This window comes from Orbicella franksi, chromosome 8, assembly GCF_964199315.1.
Source record: "Orbicella franksi chromosome 8, jaOrbFran1.1, whole genome shotgun sequence".
NCBI lineage: Eukaryota > Metazoa > Cnidaria > Anthozoa > Scleractinia > Merulinidae > Orbicella > Orbicella franksi.
In genome coordinates this window covers 8,029,668-8,057,319 of record NC_138152.1, presented here as the reverse complement: position 1 = coordinate 8,057,319, position 27,652 = coordinate 8,029,668, and the positions used below count along the sequence as shown (strand labels likewise).

The window sequence follows — 27,652 nt, the reverse complement described above, 5'->3', positions numbered from 1 at the left end:
TCTTTCTTCCAACTGCTATATGTGAAAATGTATGAAAACTACTGAGGAGAACAGCATGGTTGAGTGAAAACGAGTTAAAAAAAAAATGCGCGTTGGGCAAATTTGAAAGAAAGTTATGAAGTTTTAACTTCACCACGCTTCACAAAGCTGGGTTTACGTCGATGGGTTTTCAACACCCTAGTGCTAGAAATAAAATGCAAACAGTGGCAACAAACATAACACTTGAACTACGCATGGTTTGGAACAACAATCTGAAATTTTCTTGACGTTTCGCATGCTACAGCGCGCATCTTCAGAAGTGGCGGTTACAAAAAAACGAAAGATTAAAACTTAAAAATACAAAACAAGGTACTGGTAACTAATTAAACAAGAACGAAAACAAAAGGTGATAGCTAATAAAGTGACAGCTTTTCACTGCTACCATTGTCATTAAGTGTTGGTTTTAAGTCTCGTATAAACAATGTTTCTTTTATTTTACAATGTAAATCACATCGTCCACTAGCTAAGACCTCGAAATGGTCCCATTTGATATTATGGCCGGTGGAGATTGCGTGATCAGCAACAGCGGAAGCTGATAAGAAAAGAGGTTCCTATTAGCTTGTCAAGTTTTGTTTAAAAAATAATATGTTTGGAGCTCGCGTTTTTCCCGGGTTATAGAAAAAGAAGGAGCCGTTCCCTCGAATTAATAGCTTCTGTTTGGTCGACTAATAGGGCTTATTATTTTTTAAGAAGAAGTTTCGTGCAACAAGACCGGAAATAAATTGCCAAGGAAATTGCTAATTATACGAGACACGACATCTACGTTAAATCTGCATCATGAACGTATTTTGTAGGTACAGTTGTATGTATGTCAAATTTAAACGAGAGTGGGTCTTCATCTTTGGAAGGTTTGGCATTTAATTCGATGATATTTTTACCCTTGCGTGAAGACCTCTTGCGTCAACCTCCGCTGAGAGAGTTACTACTTCAAACGTAGCGGCAGGTAAACATTACTATCACAGTCATTTTTGTTATTTCACTGTAAATAAAAATATAATACAATTTGATGTTCCTATTTAGTTTCTTTTATATAGTTTTTTCTGATACTTTCGAGCGAGCTTTTTTTCGAGTTATTTGTTTTTGTCGGATTATGGAAGTAAACCTTCTTCAAGTACGAGCAGAAAAACCGAACAAGTAAATAATAGAACAGATTTCTGTTGCTTGCGCAAATTGGCCTGCATTGCGAGTGGTTTTAAACAAACGGTAGCAAATTAACTTCCTCTAACATGCAATTTCAATTACAAGCTAAGAAAAGGTAGGGAAGATTATGCTTCTCTTGCTAAGAAACCGACTATTTTAACTCAAAGCATGGATTATATACATACTTATACAAAGTAAAATTATGGTCACATCACAAGATAAGAAAATTAAAGTATTTGATAATTTGATACCTGAATTAATCCAATTTCGACATTGTTTACAAGACTTAAAAAGATCGAGTGATTGTCCAAGGATTTACGGTATGCACTTTAAGTTAACTGTTAGACACTTTTTCCAATGAAGAGGAAAATACTCAGCATCAACCTTTTTATCAAGTAAACGCAGCTTTTTTTTCTACTGCTGTCACTTTCGTTTCATATTTTAGAGGTAAAGCTGCTGATTTAAGATTCGGTTCACTTGTTCGTTTTAGATTCTGACAACGCATCATTTTTTAGAATGAATTGGTTATGAGCACTAATGCGTTTAGCATTTTATCACATCACTTCCAAATCTACGGCTAATCGGAGATCATCAGCGACCGTCTTGGCTCCCGATTAAAACGAAAGACTTAAAACTAACCATTGATCTCGAAGAGAAGTAGATGGCCTGCTAAGATATCAATTAAGTTCTAAAATTGGACAGAATATCGTGACATTAACAGTCTATGCTACGCTTGATTTTCTTTATTCTCGTCACATGTCCGCAATCCTTCAACAGCCATCTTTTAGCTAAACTGAAGAAAACTTAATTAAGATACTATCTATATAAATTACAAAGCAGGTAAAGAGTATATTTTCAAACTCACCCTGCGCCTAAGTTGGACAAAGGATTTGTTTACCAAGGATGGCTGAATATGTCTAAAGGATAGCTATTCTTGTGTATATGTAAGCTTTTTCTTTATTCGAAATAAAAAACATAGGCAAGCTAATTCACAGTCTGCAAGCGATATTAAAAGGGATTTTCTGCAGTTAAACCTTAGATCATAGAAGAAAACAAACTTCAAAAATTCCGATTTTACTTATCGCAAATAACTACGCGCAAGATCACTCAGCTTCAGATTCTCGCTATTTCTTCTCATCGCATCAAGCTTCTTGATTGGTATACTCTCATTAGTACCATATCCTCACTGCATACTCATTACCTCATCGCATAAGATTAAGTTATGGGAAGAGACCGCGACTGATGAGGCAGTAGGCATGCAACGAAGATACGAGCAGATAGGAGCTTAGTCAACCGCCACCAGGGGCGGAGGTGGGCGGGTCGCAAAAGACGACTGTCTTTGTGGAGTACAGGACGAAAAGACCACGCTTCAAGCGAAGAGACCAAATATAAACTCCAAATGGCGCAAAGCATTACCGACGCCACCAGTACGGGCGAAAACGGGGAAATGTTATGGAATAACGGCATGTTTTGTAATGAGCTAATTAATTATGCAGTGCATGAGAACAGTTTGAATGTTATTTTCGTGAACTGGATGTCTTATCAAGTTGGTATCATTAATGATTTCCCTTTTTCATCCGGCGTGTTGTACCTGAATATATTTCATTTTAAATGATAAATTCTCGATGTTGAATACCCAAAGGAGTTAAAGGTGCTCAAAATCAATAAGGTTTACGACGCAAGATCTTCTAGTCAGAGCTTACACTTTTTCATAATGTCACAAAACTTTTGCAATTTTGCTCCTTGACATCAGGTGTCTGTTGATAATTCCCAGACAGTACTTGTTCCCTTAAAATAATCCAAAATTGTCCCTTTTTCCATTTAACATGATGACCTTGCCCTTTTGTTCCCGAAAATATCTTTAAGTCTCCAAGAGGCGAAGAAAGCGGAAGATACAGATTGTCAAGTAGACGTAGTTTAGCTAAACCACACGTTGTCAATACAGAAGAAATTGTGATCATTATGCCACCAGTGTTTATATTCACAGTTTGACTCCGTCATTCTTAAAATAGTTCATGTTTTTATTAAAGAAGAATTCGCGAAAGGGGTATGAGAGAAACAAAGCATAGGGCTAGGGACAGATTGAGGTGGAGAGAAGATGTTGCGGCCCTATATGCCACATGGTGAAGCGGACAGTTGTTAGTTATGTAGTTTACCCGACAGGTTAATGCCGTTGCCCGGAGTGTGGCCATCACCATGTCAAGGGTCCAAGTTGGAGCGTTCAAGGTGTGTGAACCGGTACAGTCAGTCAGCCATTTACCAAATGCCTGGCACTGTGATGAGCCAAATCGCTGTAAACGTGCTACCACTATGAACCCTTCACCAGACACCCCCATAAAACGAAGAGGATTCAGTTAATTTAGTTTTCACCTGCAATCATGGACAAAAGTCTTGAGACAAATTTGCGCTCTCGGCGGTTTTGCACACACGCCAGACAACAGTCGCGAGCGAAAAAAACTTCACCTGCTTAGCCTCTCCCTCCACCCTACCTACAATGTGTGATTTCGCCTGAGTTTTAACATTGTATTTAGTAGGGAGGAGGGAATAGCAACGCCTCTTTAAAAGAACTGCAGTGCTTTTTCAAACTTTAGTGAAAAAGATAAAAGAGAAACACAGACAAGCACGTTGAATAACATCAGTATTCCAAGGGCTTTTGTCCACCATTGCAGTTCTTGATTGGCTTTATTACGGTTTTCGGTCTAATAATTTATGGATTTTAAAAAGATATATTAACCTGGTTACAAAACGAGCACAGGATTCAAAGAGCGAAAAGAACTACCTCCCCCCCCCCCCCAAGAACAAACAAACAAACAAAAACGAACAAAAGAAAAAAACATGCGAACCTTTCTCGCAATTTGAAAACAGGTGTCAACGTACACAATGGAGTCGAAGTTAAAAATTACATTGCATAGTCTTGTTAATGTAACATTATAGCTACATCAGTGATTGACAGGGAGTGGCTCAGCGAGGTACCAGCATTTCCCTTATTTTCCTAAATTCTTGGTTCCAGACCTCGCACCCGTTGACCGCGTATTTAAATTTTATTATGGCCGCCACACAACACAAAATACGAGCGATGAAGATAAGCTTACATTTCTTTCCAAATCTCAAATTTGCTAACCCTGAGAAAAAAGATTACGGCCCATCCTATTGATACGGTGCTGTCGTTTTAATTTGTTATACGGTGAAAAAAAAATTCGTCACCGAGTAAAAGCTCTTAGAGCGTCTAGTTACATCTAACGAGGGTAAAACTGAATTACCTTGACAAAAAAAAAAAAAAGAAGAAGAAGAAAGAAAGAAAACGAAAGACACCAAGACTTTTAGGTTTGAATAAGTGCTAATAAATGGCCTGTAATAATTAAGTGTATTATCGTTTGTCTCACGATGTAGTCACTTGAGATGTAGATCACGACGTTTCGACTGCTTACTGCTAGTCTTCTTCAGGCGATAAGGTCGACTGATTGCACGGTATCATTTATATCACAAAGGTCGGCTGTGATTGGTGCATTTCGATCCTCCTATTGTTCCATTATTCCGGCGAGTAGCTGTTCCCTCAGTGGTCCGCTGTTGTACCGTTCTCCTGTTGTTGTGTTTCTTGATCGTGGCTATCCATGCTTCAGGAATTTCAATTCCACTATCCCTGTTGATGTTGTTAGGGTGAAGTCTTATGTGAATAGCTTCCTTGACCCTACGTGTGTACCAGTGAGGATCTCGATCAATAAACTTGACCTCATTCCAGATAGGATAGTGGCCGGTGTCGTGGGTGTGTTCAGAAACGGCGGAGGTCTGGGTTCGGGCGAGTCGTATATCCCTGTCGTGTTCTTTGATCCTCTCCTGCATAGATCTCCCTGTTTCCCCGATGTAGACTTTGCCACACTCACAAGGAATCCTGTAGACAACACCATCTTGTTTAGCCGGGTTGACGGTGTCCTTTGGTCGCACTAAGTGTGACCGAAGTGTCGTGTCGGACTTAAAGACGGTGCGAATGCCTTGTTGTCCTAGGCAGCGGCGGAGAGACTCCGAAACTCAAAAATAACCCTTATTTTTGGATTTCAAAAATAACCCTTAACTGTCAACTCAAAAGTTAACTTAGCATATACATGCAGGTTCGTGATACTAGAAGCTGTGAATATGATATGTTTTAGAGAATAGTATTTACATGTAAATCTGTTCATTTAGAGGCTGAAATAATGTATTTAAAACCTGAAAAATCTGACTCAACTATTACTTTTTTTCCCTAGAACTCTACAGAATATTTTATAATGGCTTAATTATCAAAAATGTTTCCTACCACTGCAACATATCCCTATTAAGTGGTCAGGTCAAGGCTTCAGGTAAGGACTGTGCAGGGATTGTTTGATGTCGTTCAAAATGGTGCAGCACTACCCATGTAAAGGTTTTTAGAACAGAGGGTGTTCCAAGAGCAGTGGGTCATGGAATCCATTGCATGACTTTGTATGCATGACTGGTAACCAGTCTACAATCACAGACAAAAAAGTTGGGACACGAAGCAAGTTCTCCCCTCCCATCACTTACGATGTTGATAATCAGGTGATTTTGTCCCTTTTTGTTGAAAAAAACGCGACATTTGCCAACATTGATTAGGGGGGATGGGTAATACGTGATCCAGCTCAGCTGTCCCAACTACGTTTGTCCGGGATTGTCTGAAAGAGATATGCGAAGAATTTTCTAGTAAAGGTAACGCCAACGATTGTCATGGCGTCACAATATTTTAGAATTTTGATTTCGGGTCAATGACGTACACTTTGTCTCTGTAAATTGGACAGAACTTTTCTACGTCAATCTGGTTTAAGGCTCGATGCAGATATTCGTGGAATATAACTCGTAACCGCCTGTAATAGAACGAAATTTGCGATCTGCTTCAAGCAAAATGAAATTTAGAGCTCTTGTCTATTATTGAGGAGATTTTCCAGGATTATTATCAGTAGATCTTTGTATTGCTTCACGGAATAGTGTTAAATAAGTTGATTGAAGCTTACCCGTGTACAGTATTCAGATATATCACGATTACACGCGACACAACAACTTCCCGGTTCCATGCATTTAATTAACGTGCACGAATAACCAACAACGGTTAACCATTTCAAAGTCAGCGTTTTGCAACCTAACCTTCGCTGATCTTCCCAGTTGGCAGACGGTACACAAATTTCTCACTTCACATCATTTGAAATGCAGGATGGAAGCAATTTGGTGGCAAAATAGTAGATTTTGACACTTGAAATATGATTAACCATTTTCCGGAGACTAAGTTAACTACGTGTCTACCCTTCCTATCTTAATTGAACGGTTAACCATATAAACCTTCTCGCAAAGCTCTGTTTTGCTAGTTCTTGATCCCTAACAATGTTAAATAGTTTTAAGTAATTCCTATGAAGCGGAAAAAGGTATAATTCGAATGACACGAAGCAGTTTGGAACCAAAATGTTTTATCCGGTGACACTTCCAAAGCCGAAAAAACACCTCGCTTTATACGCGTTCCGGTATTAGAGAGGAAAACGAAGAGAGACATGCCTAATTTAATCGCGTTTAGGTAGCAGCAACGCTTTATTGCTGTGAACTGATAAACTCCGCGAGACAGCATGGACAAGGCGAAAATATTCACTAGCTCGGTGCCCACTGTTTCAGCCGAATTTGCATCATTTCTGTTTTGGGCGAATCAACCACCCCCCTAAAGAAGTAGACAACATCATTTTTTCAGTGCAGAAAATAGAAAAATCCATTTCAACACAATACCTTTCGCATAGTTGGATTTTAGGAGCGAACAAGTGAGTCATTTGCCCCTTGAGAAGCGATAGAGGCTTATGTCACGGACTTATCGATCGCCTACCGTAGAAAGTCATTTAAAAATATGACTTCTTGTTCTTTGACGCCTACCCAGGTAAAACTTGTCGTTGCATGTTGTTTCTTTTTAGTAGCGCTCGTTAGCTGTACCCGCGAGATGGTACAACTCCTCCTTTTCTGCTACTTGTTTTACAGCGAGCGGTTTGACATTCTTTAAATTCTTCTTTCAGACAATTCCAGACAAAAACGTTGGGACACAAAGCAAGTTCTCCCCCCCCCCCCCCCCGCCTTCCCCGTCCCTCATTCACTTACAATGTTTTGGTTTTGTCCCTTTTTGTCGAGAAAAACGCGACATTTTCCAGCCTTGATTAAGGAGGATTGGGGATACGTGATCTAGCGCAGCTATCCCAACTACTTTTGTCAGGGATTGTAGAAGAGGTTAACAAGCGGGACGCGGTAACTTAGCATGTGTGGTGTTCAACTGTTAAACGAGGCTATTTGAGCTACTTGTACAGTAAAATCATTCCAGTTTTTAGCTCTTCGTCCGTCGCTTATTGTAATTTAATGTTCAGGCTTTTAAAGTAAGTGCTGATAAAGTAAGGAGGGATTGCAGGTGGGCGGGGACTTCCATTTGATTTAACAAGGTCAGGGATGATCGTCGTCTCGCTTAGGGGGTGTAAATCACGGATTTTGGTCTCACTTAGGATTTTCACACTATTTTTCGCCGTCAGATTATCTTTCAGGGTGCACTCTCGAGAAGAAATAAAAACAGAAAAGTAACAAGAAAAATGCTGTCATTCCGTTTTAAATGGTATTTTTTGGTGGTCGAATAAAGCTCTAGCCACGCGTCATGGGAAGAACAGACCTTGTTTTAAAGAACAGATTCAAAAGAAGGTGGTGTTTGCTAAGAGGAGGGCTCTATGTTAAGTCACGATACCCTTAACTGAACTATCGCAATTGTCAATTTTCTAATTTTAAGAATCAGTACACAATGACCGAGTACAAAGGAGCAGTGAACATAGTACGAAAAACGTTCAGGTGAGTCGAGTCAAGATCTCTTACTCAGCAAAAACAATGAAATTAAATAGTAAGTGGTTATTGTGTTCTAACAGTGGACGTCTGTTGACTGTCTTTAAGTTGTATTTTCCTTTCTATGTTTGCCACTTAGTTATTAAAATTTACGGCGCTATCCGCCTTGGATTAAAAGTTCCTGAATTTCCAAATCGAGGCAAATGGTACGGAAATGTCCTACCAAAGTCTCTGGAAATTCTGAGAATTGTTAAATTTTCGAAAAACGAACCGGCATTCAACTAAGAAATTCAAAAAAAAATTATGCAAAATAAAGTGGAACGGAAATCCACGGGGAGAAACTCGACAAAATTTGGGCATACCATAGTCTGGAAATTATGAAAAATGCTGTTCCTCTCGGGAATTGTCGGTCTGGAAATTCATACCGAAATTTTGGATGCAGTGGAAGCACCCTCCATCAAAATGCATTTATACAACCCACACTCTTAGGAAGTAGAGAATTATTAGTATTACTTGTCATTATTAGGCAAGGGACGCTTTTTCAAACTCAGCAGGTGCCTTTGGCGTGACCGGGTGGTGTAAAGCGTGTCACTGTAATTATATCATTCTCGTGTTAACCTGGCATCTTCCTTCGTCTTCCATTTCAAAATTCTAGATACGAAGGGGTGAAAGGATTTTACAAGGGACTGATTCCAAGTGTTCTGAGGTAAGATGAATTTTTGACATTTGCAATTATCCCAACTCACCACAATTACCACTAAGTCTGAGAACATGCATTCATGTTTGCGTCTCTCCGCGTTGTTGTCAAATCTTAGCAATATGGACCAGGACTGCAGTTTCGGTCATTCTTGCTAGCGTGACGGTAGCTGTGATTTGTTATTTATATCTGCGACTCGTATTCAGGAATTGCCGCAATGTTTACTGCCTGTCGTGCAGCCTTACATGACTAAAATGATATACTAGCTGTAAGGTACACAACAAAATTGAATCAAAGTAGCGCTCAGGTGATAAAGCTTGCGTAATTGCCCGATTCCAAAACCCTAAAACCCAGCGGGAAAAATTGGGAACGAATTCCCCAACCAAGTGCAAGTACATCAACCTCTGCTGGTTAGATGTAATTAAAGCATTCACAGACCTTCAGATATAAACTGGTGCTAATAAAATTTCAAACTAATACTGAAGCTGAGATCCATGCTTACCAACTGTCCAACCAACCTTACAACCAAAGACTCAATAAATTAGTCTTAAGCGACACACGTGCATTTCATACCAACAGAAAAATATTTACTTTCTCATTCACTGTCACGTACAGTTTAGTTCCTCCGAATGGCAAATGCATTAATTCCTCCTTCTAAGGTTTCATTTACCGATTTTGTTTTGTTTTGTTCTGTTTTGTTTTTTTGAAAAAAAGCAGCATGCTTGGTAATCTTAATGCCTTGCGTTGAAGTCCTCTATGTTGCTACATGTTATACTCGATTTGTTCCTGGTAGTCGCGAAATAATTTGTGAAGAGGTAATTATTACCTCTTCACACTTTGTAAATAGACAACCGGTCAGCCTCCTGCTCGTCACAGTACAGCGTGCATGTTAGGTTTTTGCAGAGCACTATGGAACAGATACGCAAAAGTATCTACATTACTCGGGTGTCCGTATTAACCGGGTTCTCATAATAGACTTAGCGAACACATGTTTTGTCGATGTGTAAATAAATCATAACTTTATTTCACAGTGCCGATGTATTTAGCTTAACAGAGCTAATTGAGGACGCTCTAAATTACAATTTATTGTAACAGAAAAAAATGGCAAAAAGTATTGAGTATAAACCTATCTTATCTAAAATTATTTACATAAAAATTTACTGAATTAAAATATACTTCCAAAATATCTATTTAATCTATGTAATTAAAGAACAAATATACAAATGTCTCGCACTAAATTTCAAGTTCCCTTGTCAAGTGCAAGAGCGTCAATACTCATTTATTATAGTATGTTTAGTGAAACTAAAAGCTTTCATTTTCTAACAGATTAGAATTGGTGCATAATTATGAAATCTGCAGTGCTCAGATAACCAGTGTTTGTAAAACGCGGTCAACTTTGTATATGAACTTGTCACTTGAGATACAGAAAAATGTCCGTTGTCGCTATTAAGCGGTCTCTGTATCTTATCTCCTTTTCTCCTTGTCATTATTATTGACAGCAGCGGAAAAAAAAAATATATATATATATATATATATATATATTAAAAACTTAGTTGAGGCTTGACTGAGCTTCAGAATTCGCGTGTTTTTTAAAGGCGCAATAATTCAACGACTTTTTCACTTGACGTGGTTAACAATGTTTGAAACAAAAACACCAGTGAAAGAAAGAGCAAAAATAATAAAATGTTACAAGCAACACAGACAACAAAGCAGCAAGATGGAAAACGAAATAAAAACAAAACAAACAAAGGAAAGAAGCAAACATTAAAACAAGATAACAGGCATGCAAACTAGGAAACAGACATCAAAACAAGCAAACGAACAAACAAGCAAAGTAACAAACATAAACAAACAAACAAACAAACAAACACGAAAACTGGGAAACACGAAAAAAAGATATTACCAACAAACAAGCCAACTCGAAACTAAATTGTGAAGTCAATAAACAATCAAAGAAGCAACTAGCAACTGTCTGTCCTTATTATTAAATATTTTTTTTGTTTTTGTTTTTCAGAGTGACTCCAGCTTGTGCGCTTACATTTATTGTGTACGAAAACGTAATTCACGCTCTTCTGCCCTCCAGTTAGCATCGAGGGAATTAATAATGAAATAGAAAAATGCCAGAGCAGTCTGAACGATGCTTTTTATACCTCAAATGTTCCAACTGGACCTTTGGTTTGAGGAAAAGGATTTAGTTGGAAGTGGCCATCGTTCAGGAAAAAATCTAGAAATGGGTGCATACTTTTTTACCGCATTGTGAATATTACGGAACAGCTACAAATGATAAGAAAAGAGGTCAAAAACTCTCCAGAGACATTGTAATGGAGCTGGAATTTCGTCCGGTTTGATGCAAGAACAAGCCTTATTACTCGAAGCATGTTCTTATTGGTCGTTCGTTGGTTACATGCTTGGTTAACAACTTGAGTGTGGAATGGTCGACTTAGGCTGAATGTTATCAATCTGGACATTGAACGATCTTTGGAATGCCTCTAAATTAGTATTATTAGTAAAATGTTGTACATGATATACTTCATTCCGCGCGACATCATTCGAGTGAGTGTAGAGTCACGTGTACTATAGTACTACAGTTTTATAGTAAGAATACAATTGGTAATAAAAAGAAAATCCATTAAAAAAAATTCCTGCTCAGCTTGCACTCTCCCGTTCCGTGCCCCTCATCTCCCATGATTTCTACAACACGAAACAGTCTGTGTAGAAATACTTGCACGCCGTAAGCGACGGTCGAACTGAGCCTGCAAAGGTCCAACATTGAGGCATCACCCCACAATATAATATTGTCTATAATAAACCTTTTTCGCTGGGGTGGTTTGTTTTCCCATAACAGACCACGTGATATTCTCTAGAGAACTGTTCTTTTATCCATCTAAAAGTTATTTATTCACATACACGGGACAATTTGAAAGGAAGGAAGAATTCTCAAGACTTTCATCACATGGTCTGAAATGGGGCAAAAAACCGCCCAGTCGGAAAAGGTCTAATGTTAAGCAAATTCCTTTTCTAGTTCCATTTGCTTGTTTTTCGGGTACCCGGGCCTGTTAGTAATCGCAAAGAAAAAAAAAACAATGAAAGTAAACGTATACAACTGTCACTCAATGTCTAGGTTTTACAGTAAGGGCATTTGTAACTGGATTAGTCAGTGCTGCAGTAACGGGCGGGACAATACCCTGGCTTAAATAACGTGTAAATATCGCAGGAGCCGCAATTCTTTACTTGAATGGAGAATGATATGGCACAACAGGCAAACTTATTAATGCAGACGTTTCTTGTGACTTTACCCTCAGCCACTGTAGGATGACCACCCCTCAACCAGATAGGAAGGGCTGCATCACAACGGCCCATCGGTGGACATGTGGTCACCATTTTTGTGCCTGCAGCTCCTTGGAAGCGGTACCAGCCATTGAGTGTGTCGTCACATTTTTCGTTTTTTGTTACGTAGTCATATTGTCTTTCTGCATCTGTCAGATTTTTGTAATTTTGCCAGTGACATACATCAACTAAAGGAAATACACAAATGTGTAAATAAATATGTGATAAACGCAGAAGACATTTGAACAAGTACGAGAAAAGGAAATCAATGGAATACGTAATTAAGAATTGATTCATGCTTTAGCGTGCATCATAGAGTTGCTAGATGTGCAGTCGAGAGAAACTCTAGCGTCTTTAATGCTCTCCGATTTTTCGTTTAACGTATGAAATACATAAAAGAGCTAAATTTCCATTGGTGTAAATCACGTGAAATAGGATGAGGTGTACCAATAGAACATTTTCGTATTCTCGGTATTGGACTGCAACTGCAATCATGGACAAATTGTTTTGGAAAATAATCATAACAGTACTACCTACAGAATGAGTGCCGGCACCCCCATTCCCCCTTTCAATGTTGGAAAATGGTATAATGCAAACTTGTATTGGACTAAAGTGTTATGTCAACATTACACAAGGGTAGGGAGGGGCAAAATGCGTAAAGAATGACGATTTCTAACGCTTGTGACCATGGTTGTAGCTTGGAATGGAGGCTCGTGTGTGGGAATATCATTAAAAAGAGATTAAAGTCATTTGCATTTGAAAATACTCCCCGCATTAGCCGCAGCCGCAAGCTACCATCGTGGACAAAAGTCTTGGGACAAATTTGCAGTTTTGGCACTTTTGCTCACACGCCAGACGCGAATACTACTTCACCTGCCTAACCTCGCCCCCCATCCCACATGCAATGTTGAAAACTACTAGCTGCAATTTCTCCTGATTTTCAACATTGTGTTGGGTGGGGAGGGGGGGCAAACTTTAGTTCTAAAACACAGATAATTCGTTACATAACATAAGTGTCCCAAGGACTTTTGTCCACGATTGTAGTTCCAGTCCAACACCGAGAATGCAAAAATGGCCAATTGAGGTGTGTCTTACACATAATGGGGGATGGAGCGGATAGCAACTCCTCACGGACAGGTTGTAACTAATTTTTAAGCAACGTAGGGATACTCAAGTTATGAACCAAATTACATTGCACCTTCACAGATTGCACCGTTCTTTACGAATCCATCTTTGCATTGGCAATCGTACGATCCATGCGTATTACTGCACGTAGACTCAGCAACGGCAGCGCATGGGTCGTTCTGTGCAGCACACTCATCGATATCTGGGAGATAGAACGTGATATAATAGTTATACTTATGTGATATCTGCATTTCTACCCCAAGGTTTATGAAATTGACTCTGTGTGTTTAGAATTGTGAGTCATGCTGTGCTTTTTTTTTCCTCACTCGTACCGGCCCAACCGTAGTGCAAGGGAGGAGTGGGTGGACAGAAGCACCCTCTGGGTTTTCGTTGTAGTAAGACATGGAAAGTTCATTTTACGTATAATGATATCTCTTGGCTTGCTGCAAAATTCGTACAAGATAAGTTGTTGCTTTTTTTTCTGTTGTTATGACGTCATGTGACGTCATTTAGCCGGCCATGTTGGATCCACTAACTTGGATTTGAAAATTATTTTCTCAGACATAACACACAAACTGCGGTGACAAACATGACAATAAAACGCATGTTGGAAAACAAAATTCATTTAACTTGACGTTTCGTATGTTTCGACATACAACTTCAGAAGTGACCGTTTAGGATAGGAGTAACAACTGAATTTTAGATAAGTAATTAACAATAACAATGACAGAAGCCGGGAAAACTTTGCATATTAAAAGATGCAAACTAATAACGACAAAGTGTTTCACTGCCAACATTATCATGTAGGGAAGGTTTCAGCTCTCTAAATAGTAGAGTCTCCTTTATCTTGGAATGTGTATCTGGCACACCTTTTGCTAATTTCTCAAAGTGGTCACATTTTAAGTTGTGACCAGTTGACGTGACGTGATTGACAGATACTTTAACAACGAAAAGTGAGCGTGCGGATGAGGTTTGCTTTTTATTTCCTAGGTGTGAAGGGGTCCTATTTTGTGTACAGGCTAGTAAAGGTCTTCTTTCGGTAAGTAGATGTTGACAAAGTATGACTGTGGCGTTTGATTAGGATATCCAGGAAAGGGATTGTACTGTTCTCTTCAAATTCAACGGTGAATTTGATATTTGCGTAACGACAGTTCTAGTGTAGAAACTGAGTTGCTATGTTTTACTGTCGAACAAGGTGAAGGTATCGTCAACGTATCGAAACCGAATGGAAGGGCGAGCGTTGTTGTTAAGAACCCTTTTCTCTTCAAGATGGCACATAAAGATATTGGCCAAAACAGGACCTAAAGGAAAGCCCGTTGCCGCACTGTCAATTTGGCGTTTTATTGTCATGTTTGTAACCGCAGTTTGTATGTTATTTCTTATTAAGCTAAGATGGCCAAAGAAAAGGAGTATTTTCTCAGAAGGTCGGTAAAAAATCGAACGTTGTGGGGAAAATAGTCCAAAATAATAATGATAGTGAAATGATACTAATTCTGCAATGTTGTCGAAGAAAACAAGAAAAAAGGAATTTTGTTAAAGACGACCCAACAGGCCATTTCAGAATTACTTTTTGCCTCTTTCCCAAAGGGAGTCTTGGTGCCCACCCTTTCGCATGCAAATTAAATTCGTTTTCATCTGAACGGTTGTGTACCAGGCCTCGTTTTAGTGTAACTTGGAAATGGCCCATTTGACCTAAACCTCTCTTTTTAGCTTGGCCCGAATATCTCTGGTAATGTCAAATGGCGCGAAAAAACAGACGACAAACCAAAATTTTGAAAATAGGATGAATGAATTGACACTGAAAAAATTCTAACGAAAATCCAAAGGCCAAAGGTTGAAGGCCTTTTGTTAAGGATAAGTGCTAATTTCAGCGCAGTTTCTTACAGGATACTTTCTAAATGAAATAAATACGGTTCATAGTAAGTAACCTGGTGATCCACTAAATTCTGTGCCACCAAATAACCTGTAACTTGTGATCATTAATTATTTGAACATTACATTATTGATCTCACCTGTGCAGTTGAGTCCATCTCCAGTATATCCTGGATTACACGTACAGTTGTATGAACCATGAGTATTAATACAGTCAGCGTTGGCATGACACTTGTGCGAAGCTGAAGTGCATTCGTCAACATCTGAGAAAAGAAAGCGACAACAACGAAATATTTACCTCGTGTTTTATGCAGACTAATGATCTCAACTCCAAACTGCTTTTGGTTCTTTTTGGTTAAAGGGTCTCATTATAGAAGACGGTTTTCGTTTATGTTGTGTTATCCTTCAGTTTTTAGCTAGAGTATTCTCAAACTACACCAAAATATAAGTAGTCGATAACGTTTTTATACAAGAAAAGGTATGCTTAACTTTTAATCGCGGGTTAGCGTCATCCGGCTTACGAAAAACCCGACCCAGGACGCTAATTGGATTTTGGTAACTCATGGTTGGGGGGAACGAGGGAAATACGACTCAATAACTTAAAGGTTAATTAAATCATGGAAATAACAGTCGATATTGTGAGAAGATAACCATTGTCCCCAGGCTGTGATAATGCATTGGCGAGATGAAAGTAGCAATGTATTTTGACAGACAGGTGTACATTTTAGGACACTGGCTGGTTGTTTCTTTGCAGGAAAACTTCACCGATGATACCATAACGTAAACTGTCTTACCCTCTGTACAATCCTGACCCTTGAACTCAGGAGAACACAAACATCGATATCCTTTGTTAGTAAATCCCGCCTGGCACGTGCCATTGTTCTGACACGGTTTCTCCCCACAGGCATTCTTAGCCAAGAAGAAAGAAAGATTTTGAGTTAAATTCTCATTTTATTCCCAAATTCACCCCGTTTAGTTCCTATGAAAACCTAAAGACAGACACACAGACAACCTTTATTGATGCACGACACCGTAATGACTCGATTTAGCGCCCGAGGTGCTTTTTTTTTTTGGGGGGGGGGGTAGCTCAAGGGAGGGCGTTTATTCGAGAAGGCCGCTTATTCAGGATAGGGCGCTTATTTCTTTCTTGAGAAACAGGCGAATGTTCAAAACAAAACTTTAGCACGGTATTTATTAACAGAAACTGTAACAGTAACAAATATACGGTAAATGTTCAGTCAACGCGACGGAATTTTAATCATTTCGACGCCACTTACGTGTCACTTACGGTACATCAGTACGTAAATAAAAGCTTTCTGTTGCGGCGTCTTCGACGTCCGATTCGGTGATCTCGAAAAAGAATCCTTATCGCGTGAAAGTAAAATAACATAATTGCTCATCGTAACGGAAGGGAATGGTAGCGCTTGTGGGAATAGGGGCGCTTACTAGTTAATAAAAACACATTCGAAGTGGGGTGCCAATTCGAAAGGAGGCGCTTATTGGAAGGAGGGCGCTAAATCGAATCATTATGGGGTAATGCATAATAAAATTAAAATAAAGTAAAATTAAATTAAACTTCGTACAAAGTTCATACATGATAGATACAGTTCATCTAAAATTCTACTAACATAAGATTTTACAAACTGAATGGGATTATTAATTAACCAATTTTGCTATTAATTAAGCTAAGCACATCAGAAAAGTTGATCTTTCGCTCAGCTACTTCATATTTTCCGCTCTTTGATGGTTTCAGATGAATTTGATTATAAACCTAATTTGATTAGAAACCACACACTAACCTTTGATCCACGATAAATGTAATTTTGCATTGACTTTAGATCACTAGGGTATTCAAAGTGAGTTGAATCATTCAGTTCACAATTAGTGATCGCCGGGGACCTTAATTCCATGTTATAACTGACACAGTTGGGTTCCATAAAGCAGAGAGCTCCGCAGAAGTCTTTGAAAACGGACTCAACGGTTTTTATTACGTGGTTAATAAGTCGTTTGCCTTGAAACGAGAGCGCGGATCGGAACTCCAGTTGACGGCACGGGTCTGTTGAGTAAAGAGTCAGATGATCGATAATTATCATTAGAATTCAGTTTGATTTTCTTGAATACATACAGTAACCACTCCCATACAAGTGATTCGTTTTAAGAGATGTTCCTCCTCCAAGATGATGTCTTATTAAGGAATATGCCCCCCTCCCTCTTAGGTGGGGTCATCTTATGTGACCCCTTTTAGACTGGGCCTTATCATGTATCGCGTCAGGGACTCCCCGGTTGATGCCTCCACCGGGGGTACCCACTGAGGAAGTGGAGCGTTCCCCCAGAAGCCTTCCAATACGGCTTAACGGTTTTCATCACGTTAGCCATAAGTCGTTTTCCAAGCATGAAACGATAGCTGGCTCAGACTGAATTCCAGTTTGCGGCAGGGTTCTGTCAAGAGACAGATTGTCGAAAACTGCCATTGAAATTTGAATTTGCTGTAATCATGATAGCCGCGAGCTACTATGCCAAGAACAGGAGACAATATAGCGTCTTTGGTTACTTAAATGTCTTAAACAACACGGCGGAAATCCATGAAAAGATCGAAAGGCACGATGGTTCACCGGTGCTTACGTTGCCGGAAGTGCATTCGAAGTACTTATCTTGGCATTTGCTGAATACGTATAGGTAGTGGCAGGAATGCTAGTGCAGTGAAGGATTTTGACCTCAAGTTTACATTGGAGTCAAAAGGCTCGCATAATTTTTAGGGAATATTTTTCTTTTGTATGAGGCTACTCCTTCCTGAGTGGTACCTAAGTGTCTTAACAGAGGGACTGCCGAGGAAACATGCTTTTTATATTCCTTGGAGAACTGCATATTTGGCGATCTCGTGCGATGAATAAATCAATTACAATCAACTACAATATTTTTTGTTGCGACAGTTGATAGAATTGCTAATGCATGGAACAAGGTGTTTAGATCCTCTGATGTTTTAAGAGAGTATCCACGTAATTATTCGATTTTTACGAAGTACTGTTTTTCAATGTGTTTTAACAATGTAGTGATCATATGAACCCGGTTTCCGAGATCTCGCTTCCCCACTATTTTCTTCGTAAAAATTTCGATTTGTTCGTATGAGAAGCCGTGCTGGCCCGGTTACAACCGAGATCTCGGCAGCCGGCCGGGCTGGAAATCGTTCCCATATGAGCACTCTAAGGACCTCTCCATATGAGCCCGGTAACCGGGACGAATTTTGTTGTCTGTTCATACGGGAAATTTCAGCCCGGTCGACCGGGATGAAATCCAAAGAAACGCAACCAAAATGGTAGAACATAAACTTGTATCGTTCGCGGCGGTCGTAGCTTTGTGGACTCTTGTAACTTTACTAATAAAGCTAATTCGCATACTCCTAAAGTGGAAATACGTACGTACAAGACAAAAAGTGTGCCATTTTTGGCGCTATGTTGGGAAAGCGAAGCCATTTTGTCCAGAAGGCTTCTTCCCGGTTACCCGGGCCGGCTGAAGTGTTCATATGGGAAAATTTTCATCCCGGTTTCCGAGATCTCGGTCGCAAAAACCGAGATCTCGGTCAACGGGCCAGCCCGGCTTCTCTTATTAACACATCGAAATTTTTACGAAGGAAAGAGTGGCGAGGTGAGATCCCGGAAACCAAGCCAGCCCGGTTGACCGGACTCATATGAAAAGGCTCTTAGACTACTCTAGCCCGGTTACCGGGACAAAACATTTTCAACTGTACACGACCCCACACGGTTTCACACGTGTTCAAGTTACACCTCAGGAAGCTGAATGTGTGTATACCCAGTTCTATAGCCCACAAAGCCAGCAAGAACCAAGTGGAAACTTTTAATAACAAAAATAAGTATCACAAGACTGAAGTGATCAGTGTAGTGATTAGTCTTTGCAAACACAACTTTAACCCACCAAATGGAAATAACACCAGTTTTTAAACTCTCAGCTGGACAAAGAAGTTGAACTCAAATTTCAATACTTCTTGTTCTGCTGTTATTTCTATTCTTTGTTTATATTATTGTAGTAGTTCATAGATAAATCTTGTTAATTAGTTGAAATTTACTTTTTTTTATCACAATATGGAACTATTAAGCTGAAAATTAGTTAACACTTCCACTCGCGAGATCTAAAAGCTAATTCTCCTAACTGATGACCATACATTAGCTTTGCTTCTCGGAAAAATTTGGTATTATATGAGAACACACACTACGTGATAGCCCCTCTACTTGACAATGTATCCAAATTGTAATAAAAATTTATCATGTGACCAAGTGACCACTTCTGGGAACAGGGTTATGTAGTTCACATTTGATTTGTTTTAGATTTGTTCAAGAATATTAACTACGTCAGCACCGTAGATCCTGTGTGTAGCCCTACCCTTTCGCTTCCCAAAATGAAACAGAAGGATGCTCCTTCCTGCCATTTCCAGTGCTCCTTGAGGCTGGGTACAGGTAGTACTCATAAACCACAGTTAGAGTTTAAAGGATCTTTAAATGATATTGCTGTCAATGAAATTTTATTTAGTTTAAACTTAGGTGTTGCGACAAGCAAGTGAAAGTTTGAGTTCCAAATCAAAGACTATTCATTACTAGGTCTGTGAGCTTTCTCCTGAAAACAATCCCTTTTCCTGCGTCACAAGACTGAACTGGATAAAGAATGTTCTTAAACTGCACTTAATTCTCCTTCATGAGTTCAATTTGAGTCATGACTAAATCCTCATCGATGTTTACATTATGTTTCTCACAATAATTGTGCAATACAAAACATACATAAATAATTGTTGGGAGAACCTCAAGCTTGGAGTCCACTTTTGTAGTGAGAATGGACCATCTTGCCTCGAGTCGCCCAAAAGCACATTCGATTTGGTTTTTAGCGGAACGCAGCATGTTAAATATGACTTGTTTCGAGTTGCTGTTACATGCGTCGTACTCTTTCATGCGGAAAGGAATCACTAGGTATGCTGGATCACCAATGAGATAATTCGGTATTTTAACACTTCCCTTAACTAGAGTTTGGAATGCACTTGGCAATTTGCTGCTTCTTAGTTTGGCATAGATAGAGGACTTGAATTGGCAAAAACTTTTTTATCATGCACACTTCCTGGCCACCTGCATTTATTCAACATCTATAATGGAACCTTTGTAGTCACACACAGCCTCTACACTTAATGAAAAGAATTGTTTGTAGCAGAAAAAATCTTGTGAGTTCTCTGATGGGCATTCAATTAGAAGATGAATCCCATCAATGTAACTAAAAGCTTGTGTCATTCCAAATTTTGCTTAAAACTGCTACTACTTTCTCCCTCATGCTTTCTTCATTCTCTGGAAGATGGAGATATTTTGGGCCAAGATAGTTTGGAATAGCCTGACAAACCTCACTTACAGCAGGTAATGCAGCGTTGAGTGCTATTTCAAAACTATTAATCGTTCTCAGAGATCCGGTATCTTTTAAAAAATACAATGCAACTGCCACCTTTTTTTCCGCACGCAGTGCCTTGTGATAAGGTGACTTTGGTGAAATGTAAGGCCTTAGCTCCGATACTAAGTTCACAAAACAAGCCCTCGACATTCGAAAGTTTTCTTCCAACATCGTCTTCAGGTTCTGCTCCGATCCAGATGTTTTGCCACCACAAATCAGTTCGACAAGGTTTGTGCCAACAACTTCGCTTACTTCGCTTACATTGAGCCTTGCCTGCCGTATTTTTCACAGCAGAAGAAAGCCATTCAGCTGTAGCAACATAGCAACCGGATAGCTGACAACGCGAAGGTACGAACAATACAACTGTAGGTGGCGCCCTGTTTGTTTACCGATTTGAATTTCGCGCTGACACTAGTTCTCAGAGTCTTAAGGTGGGCCGGATTCCCGCGGGTATTTCTTTCATCTCAGTAACTGGGATGAAATTCCCTATATGAACACAAGACAAAATCCATCCCGCTAACGGGCCAGCCCGGCAACCGGGCTCATATTGGCTCCGGCTGGGGTATTTGTGTCAAAGAACTGGAAATTTTACTAATGTTCGCTTGAATGACGAATTTTCACTTTCTAATGATAAATATTCAGTATCAATAATTAATTTCAGGCAGACACGAATAATTATAATATGTACGGTTTGTTTCTTTAATAGAATTTGACAACATGTTCCGTGTTCCTATCAAGTTATAGAAACACGAATGTAAGTTTGGAGAAAGAGAAATGTTCTGGGAACGTGAGTCGACTCGTGTTTCTACACTAAAATCGATAGAAACATGAGGGATATTTTTCTGTTATTTTTGGCAAATTCCGCGACAAAGGAAAAAAAAAAAAAAAAGAAAACAACTTGCTTACTTTGATCATCCAAAGGTAAATTCTCTTTGCTCGGATCATCATTACGTCAACAGCTCCTGCTATTTCTGTGCTAGTTCTATCGAGTTTCAGTTTAAATCTGCTAGTGCTCTATCACGAATGACATTACGCTACTCACTCTCTATTGAGAAAAATTGTTCAATAGAAACACGATTTTAAACCAAACAGCCCGTTTATTTTATATGAGCTATTTTCTAAACGAAATTGAAACGTTTTACTTTGGTAGTTTGAAATTAACCAGCACATATCTCAAGTTTATTAAGTAGAGTTGGACCAGGCTAATTCGAACTGGGTTATTTCGAATTCTCTGTTATTCCAAACTCGAAACAATTTTCCTTGGATTTGTCCCTCACTCATTTACTATCTGCTATTTCGAACTCTCGCTGTCTCAAACTATTTTTCGTTTCCCCTGGGATTCGTACTAGAGGGGATACATTTTGAAAACAGAATGTAGCTCGGCTAGAAGTTGCGACCATTCTCTCTATTTTCTTCGATACAAAAGTTTAAATGTAGCAATTAGAGGCTGAATAGAATTGAAACTGATATTTGGTGTCGTAAGAAAGAAAAGTACACATTTATCATTCTAGCGGAGCGATTCACTTGCCCTTGCCACACGCAGTTTGCTAACGGAAGACCGGAAAATAATTACGTCACTATTGATAACAAGATGGGTTCCTTATCTCAAGGAGCTATTTATTCCATTACATTAACAGCAACGAATTTTAGAAAGAATTTCCCGTCAAAGATGTATTATATTTAATAGAGTACTATAAATTTCAGAAATTGATTCGCTAATGACTTCCAAGGAATTATTTTAAACAGCGGATACCTTTACAGACAAGATGCAATAAAGGTGATTATGATATCACTGAAATAAATTTCGAAATTTTCTTTTCTCCAAATACCCAAACAACGGCATTTCTTGATTCTCGAGGATATCTGCAGAACTTGGAAATGGAATTTTAAGTAATAATAATTACACAGTCGGAACAAACCGTTCCTTTTGATTCAAACAAAAGTATTACTGAAGTTTTTTGGCGTGATGAAAAGCACACGGTCACCTTGTGCTTGATTTGCTATTTGAAGCTTTTCTGCCTGACAACATTGTTATTTTAAAGATAAATTAGACTTTTCTCATAAGTATCACATAAATGTAAAGGCGAAAGGAACAAACCAACCAAAAAACAGCCTACTCACCTTCGCAATTCACTTCTGCCGTCAGTTTACACAACAGGAAGACAATAAGAGTACTGTAGTCCATGTTGAAAATTACATTGATAGTCTTGTCGCGAGAGATAACCCTCCGACTAGTACATCAATGATAAATATTAGCTCGCGTGGATAGCTCCACGAATTAACTGAAGTGTCGGTTTAAAATAGAGTCCACGAGAAAACTCAAAACGACGACAGGACGGACGAGTCTTACTGCAGTGCACTGAAGTTTGAGCCAATAAAGCTGTTGTTTTGACAAGCATGCCACATCTTGCTGAGAAGTTCATTTCAAGCCTCCGTTTTGTTATGTATTGTTAATGAGCTTCGCTTTGTTTCGATTAGGATTTTGTAAAACAGGCTCCTGGATGGCTGGAGACGACAGGGTTAATTAAAAGACGGGAAGCTTAAAATAAACGTTTTAAGAGACAAGGTTATCAAGACGCAGCTGGTGGGAGAGAAGAGGGAATTGAAAATGCCTAAATTGCATAAAATAGAAGGTCACTGTGATCGTTTTGCAAAGCCCAAGGTTTAAGTAATTGAAATTCCCTTAACTGGTTAGAACACATACCGTTTTAAGGACGGTGCCTACTAAATATAAAGATGTTTGTGTCAGGTTAGGACCACGCGAAAAAAGGTAGATCTTTGCAACACGCACTTTTTCAAGATAATTAGCCTTGAATCTCAACAAAATGCTGACATCAGCATTTCTCTTAAAGAAGAAGGAAATGATATTTCTTTACAGATTTCCTTAGAAAAGCAAACCCATTTATAAAGATCTTAAAACTGCATGGTAAATGGTAATATAAAAACCACTGTTTGGTATGTTTTTATCAACAAAATCGTTGCAAGAGCGCTTTTAGGACCTCTGGCAGCCTTCCTCTGGTTCAGCTAAAATACAGTCTAAATACCTTTTGCTTACAACCAGAAACTAATCACGAGTTGAATAGGCTTGCCACTTCCATTTCATAAGAAAAATGTAGGGGTAGCCACGCGCTTTTGAAAGTTATTCATCTTTTTTGAAAACTTTTACGGTACTCATTGCATTTTTTCCTGTCACCTCCCCAGTAAGTAAACCATTTGCGTATCTCGCACTTGTTTTGCGCGCCCACTACGCCATTTGCACGTATATGTTTACAGTTGAATTTCAGCACAATTTTTTGACAGATAACAGCTAGTTTTTCAGCTGGAAGACGTTAATAGTAAGTAGTTAGGGATGTGCTGCTATTCTGGTGTTCCTGGTTGAAGTACAAGTTCATTAAACTTGATTTGGCGACAGTAGAAAAATCTTGCTTTTATTTTTGTCTTTTACTTGGTAGCGTAGTTGATTACGTCAATGTCAACCCAGCGCGCTCGTGCTGTTTAAAGCATGCCTTGCGTGATGCGCAGAACGTGCGCGCACTAACAAACGTAGTCAACGTCCTTAATATGCTGGTTTTGAGATTTTGGTATTACTTCAAAAGAATATCCTTTGTCTCAGGCATTTTTCTTTTCTCGTCACTTCTCTCTAATTGATGTACCCATTACATTGCCTTAGGAGAAATTTGATTTCGATCACTCTCGTGTTATATTAGTACAATTCGTAGTACAGTTAGTCTATCTGATCTCGACCAAGGTGTCTAAATGAGTACCGACGAATTTAATGCAGGGGGTAACCCGACGATGGACTAATCCATCTAGGAGGGGAGCGGGGAGATGTAGAAATACTCCAAGTCACTCCATGCTACGGAAACTGGCATATGCTTGAGTGTCCCGGTTTATTGGATCGCGCTAAGAACCAATCAGATTGCAGGATTGGTCACCGTGCCCTCTTGGGAAAAAAATAAAGTGTAGTCATTTGCCCCAACTTATTAGGAGGAAAAATTCTTGACACTGATTTCGAAATGTCTATCGACTCGGCAACAATCAGGAAAGCAGACCTTGATGTCTGTTTTTACGCCTTCTCCTTTGTATGGCAATCTGTTGCTCTCAACATTCAACCATACTGGAAATTGTGAATTTCCTATTGGTGGACACTTGGTTGGCATTCTTGTTCCTGCAGCTCCTTGGAAACGATACCAGTTTTCCGTAAAACTTTCGCAGTCCCTGAAATCTACATTTGGTTCCTGTCGAGATCGTCTAGAGTCTGGTACCCATGCCAGGGATCAACTGAAAGAAAATACATTTTTAAACGCTTTCTTGTCTTTCCTGTAATGTTCTTGCTCATTTCGTTCATATGTCTTGCCCTTGAACAAGGTTCGTCAATTACCATGGAAACCCTGTGATTTCGCATCCTTAACTTTTTCGATCGATTTACCGTCGATCTCAATAGTAATTTGGTTATTCGGAAGAGCCTGCATTCGTTGATTTTACCCAATCACCATAAATATAAGTCTCAGTAACATCAAGGCTTAGCCTATTACTTACAAACCAGCAATTAAGATTTATTAGCTCTGAGTTTAACGACAATTTCAAAGTCAGCTATTGTATTGGCAGCGTAGGTAGGTTACATTTGTGTCGTCAACGAACATCCTCGCAGGGGCTGAACTGAGGCAAATAGGCAGATCATAAATGTAAACTAAGAATAGGAGTGGTCCGAGATTGCTACCCTGTGGGACTCCACAAGAAACTCGGGCAACAACAGACAAATGGCCATTTATGCTGCTTTTTTGGCTTTGGTCCAGAGATATGATTCAAACCATCTGAGACTACTCGTGTCACACCAGTTTATGAAGCTTCCGTACTAGGAGAGTGTGGTCGATAAAATCAACGGCTTTTTTGAGATCGATGAAGGTTACACATTAAATTCGCCGGTACCTATTGAGACACTTTGGTCGAGATCAGAGGGAGGCACCCCCTAATGGGTTCAGTCTTCAAATTTTCCAAGTGCATCAAACCTCGGTAACACACAGCTAAAAGCGTGAATCAATAGTTTTATTATTATAATCATAAAAATTACAATTTCCTCGATTTTGATTGGTTTAAAAAACTCCTATTTTCCACTAATTCACTTGCCAAGTTGTTATCGGACAGTTCAATAAGCCAATCACATTCAAAGTTGTAGTTTAAATCATCCAATCACTTTCAAAGTTAAAGTTACGTGCGTGCGTGCGTGCGCTTTGGTGTTTTTGGCGCTAATTGCCGGTAGGAGGCGCGGTGGCCTTAGAATGTTTACATCTCCTTTGTAGGTATTTTAATGCAAATTTTCCCTTTCTCTCATAACTTGGCTATTCTTCTTTTCTCGCAAATTGTAATTTTTATGATTAATTGGTAATAAGACTTCGTGTCGTCCAATTCGATCGGTAATCGTACTCGTGATAAACAAATAGGACTTCTTCTGCGCGGTCGTCCGATTTTGTCATCACTCTTATGATAACCGACCGAATTGAACTCCACCCAGTCATATTACCATTACTTATTATTATTATTATTATTATTATTATTATCATCATCATCATTATTATTATTATTATTATTATTATCATTATTATTATTATTATTGCTAAGGAGAAATGGAAAGGGCAAGTTTGCTCGCGGGCCGATTGTGTCTGATTCGATTATAATGCACACTTGTACCAAAAACAAGCAGCTTTATTTGCATGTTCAAAAATTCTCACAGTACTTATTGCAAAATTATACAACTCAACAAAACCAGAAATGACACTAATGTAATAACTCAAGTTATATCAGTCTGAGTTTGATAATAGATTATTGCATAAATCTAAGCATGACAAAATGAACTTTTTCAAATAAATACTAACCAAATAATTAGGATAATTCATTACTTTTTTGGTATTTTCTTATGGAGATAATTAAGTCATCGATGCTTTATTTTACCGTAAAACACAGCCCTAAAAATTGAGTATTTAAGGCAATGGAAAAGTAAATGAACGTAATCTTTGACTCGATCGACAAGCCATGGCAACGCCAAAAATGATGGAGACACAATTGCCCTATCAAAATTTCCGTGGAGGATGAATGAAAATGTCGTGAAGCCTTGGAACCGATGGCTCATAGCTGCTGGATTTTATCTCAGTTTCTGTAGCATGAAGCGGCTAGGAGCATTTCTACTCTCCCTGGATGGGATGCTACTCCATTGCAGGTCACTCTCCCCGCAATTTGTTAGGTTTCCCCAACAATTCGCCGGTACCCATTTATACTCCTGAGCGGAGAGAGGCACTGTGAGAGTAAAGTGTCTTGCTCAAGAACACAACACAGTGTCCCCAGCCAGGGCTCGAACCCAGACCGCTCGATCCGGGGCCGAGCGCACTAACCATGAGGCCACCGCGCCTCCCGGAGGATGAATGATGATGAATGAGTTGAGACTTCTATACAGTTCTTACTTACTTAATAAACAGCTGCTGAAAGTTTCAGCCCTTTAGAGTAAATCGCCTTTTCAAAACTTAAGGGAGGGGTGGCATCCACCCACCCCACTCCACCATTACCCTAAGTTATCTCTACATTAACGAGCTGTCTCGAGAATTGTTGTCCTACAAAAGCACAAAAACGTACTGTGCAGTCTGCAAATGATCCAATTTTTAAAAATTGTGGTTTAGGTATATTTTTCCTCAGATGTTTTGCAAGCGCGTAAATTACCGTAGTGTAAAGCTGTCGCCTTTACACGTTGCTCGTGCATATCTTTTGCTGTATATCATCACAACCTCTGTGCGAAAGCTACCTAGGAAATGTAGTCAATTGACTCGAGAGTTCTCAGTTGAACCCAAATTTGAAAATATAGTGAGCATCCTGTGTTAGAATACATCGCAGGTGTCCTGATAAAGACCTTCGAGGAAAAACCTATCTAAACCATCATTTTTAAAGTGGCAAATTTGAATTCAAATTGGTTAAATAATGTATATTTTGTTTCGTTACCTATAGTAACTGCTGGGAATCATTTGAAGGCCTGTGCAGTACACGACAATGGCGAGATAAATTACTGTCAGTGATTGTTGGCCAACGCTTCACAGTGTTTCAGCCTGATAAAAGGAAACATAATGTATCTGTAATTTATCCTTCCTTCTCGCTGAAAATTAAAATCACCGTGAGCTTGTGCGAACAAACATAAGTAACCAC

At 39.2% G+C, this 27,652-nt stretch overlaps 4 protein-coding genes across 5 annotated transcripts in view; 1 reads left to right on the top strand and 3 right to left on the bottom strand.

Annotated features, from left to right (window-relative positions):
• Positions 1-10,794, top strand: part of LOC145495529 (solute carrier family 25 member 32-like) — a 240,583-nt gene extending 229,789 nt beyond the window's left edge. Inside the window, exon 11 of the mRNA XM_081475171.1 lies at positions 10,722-10,794. Coding sequence (XP_081331297.1) covers positions 10,722-10,794 — 73 coding nt within the window. The remainder of the gene's footprint in view (positions 1-10,721) is intronic.
• A 1,055-nt stretch (positions 10,795-11,849) lies between these two features.
• The window catches only part of LOC145495511 (uromodulin-like), a 214,892-nt gene continuing 199,089 nt past the window's right edge, over positions 11,850-27,652 (bottom strand). The window contains exon 6 of the mRNA XM_081475152.1: positions 11,850-12,222. Within this exon, the coding sequence (XP_081331278.1) occupies positions 11,858-12,222 (365 nt within the window). The 3' untranslated portion in view covers positions 11,850-11,857. The remainder of the gene's footprint in view (positions 12,223-27,652) is intronic.
• The window catches only part of LOC145495556 (cysteine-rich with EGF-like domain protein 2-B), an 89,725-nt gene continuing 74,339 nt past the window's right edge, over positions 12,267-27,652 (bottom strand). The window contains exon 4 of the mRNA XM_081475195.1: positions 12,267-13,361. Coding sequence (XP_081331321.1) covers positions 13,222-13,361 — 140 coding nt within the window. The 3' untranslated portion in view covers positions 12,267-13,221. The remainder of the gene's footprint in view (positions 13,362-27,652) is intronic.
• Positions 13,428-19,217, bottom strand: LOC145495557 (protein HEG-like). Of its 2 annotated transcripts, XM_081475199.1 has the most exons (3): positions 16,831-19,217; positions 15,826-15,940; positions 13,428-15,294 (listed from the first exon to the last, which is right to left on the bottom strand). In XM_081475199.1, exons 1-3 carry the CDS (start codon positions 17,122-17,124, stop codon positions 15,143-15,145), a joined length of 561 nt encoding a protein of 186 aa, XP_081331325.1. In that variant the 5' UTR covers positions 17,125-19,217; the 3' UTR covers positions 13,428-15,142. The 2 variants fall into 2 exon arrangements, with proteins under 2 accessions (XP_081331325.1, XP_081331324.1); XM_081475198.1 differs by lacking the exon at positions 13,428-15,294 and having other exon boundaries at positions 15,302-15,940; positions 16,831-19,206.

Bases quoted from the DNA above. Each gene is read 5' to 3' on its own strand.
- LOC145495557 (XM_081475198.1), bottom strand. From the start codon at position 17,124: ATGATAATTATCGATCATCTGACTCTTTACTCAACAGACCCGTGCCGT. The intron at 15,941-16,830 runs GTTAGTGTGTGG...TTCTTGGCTAAG, and splicing joins ACATTTATCGTGGATCAAAG to AATGCCTGTGGGGAGAAACC.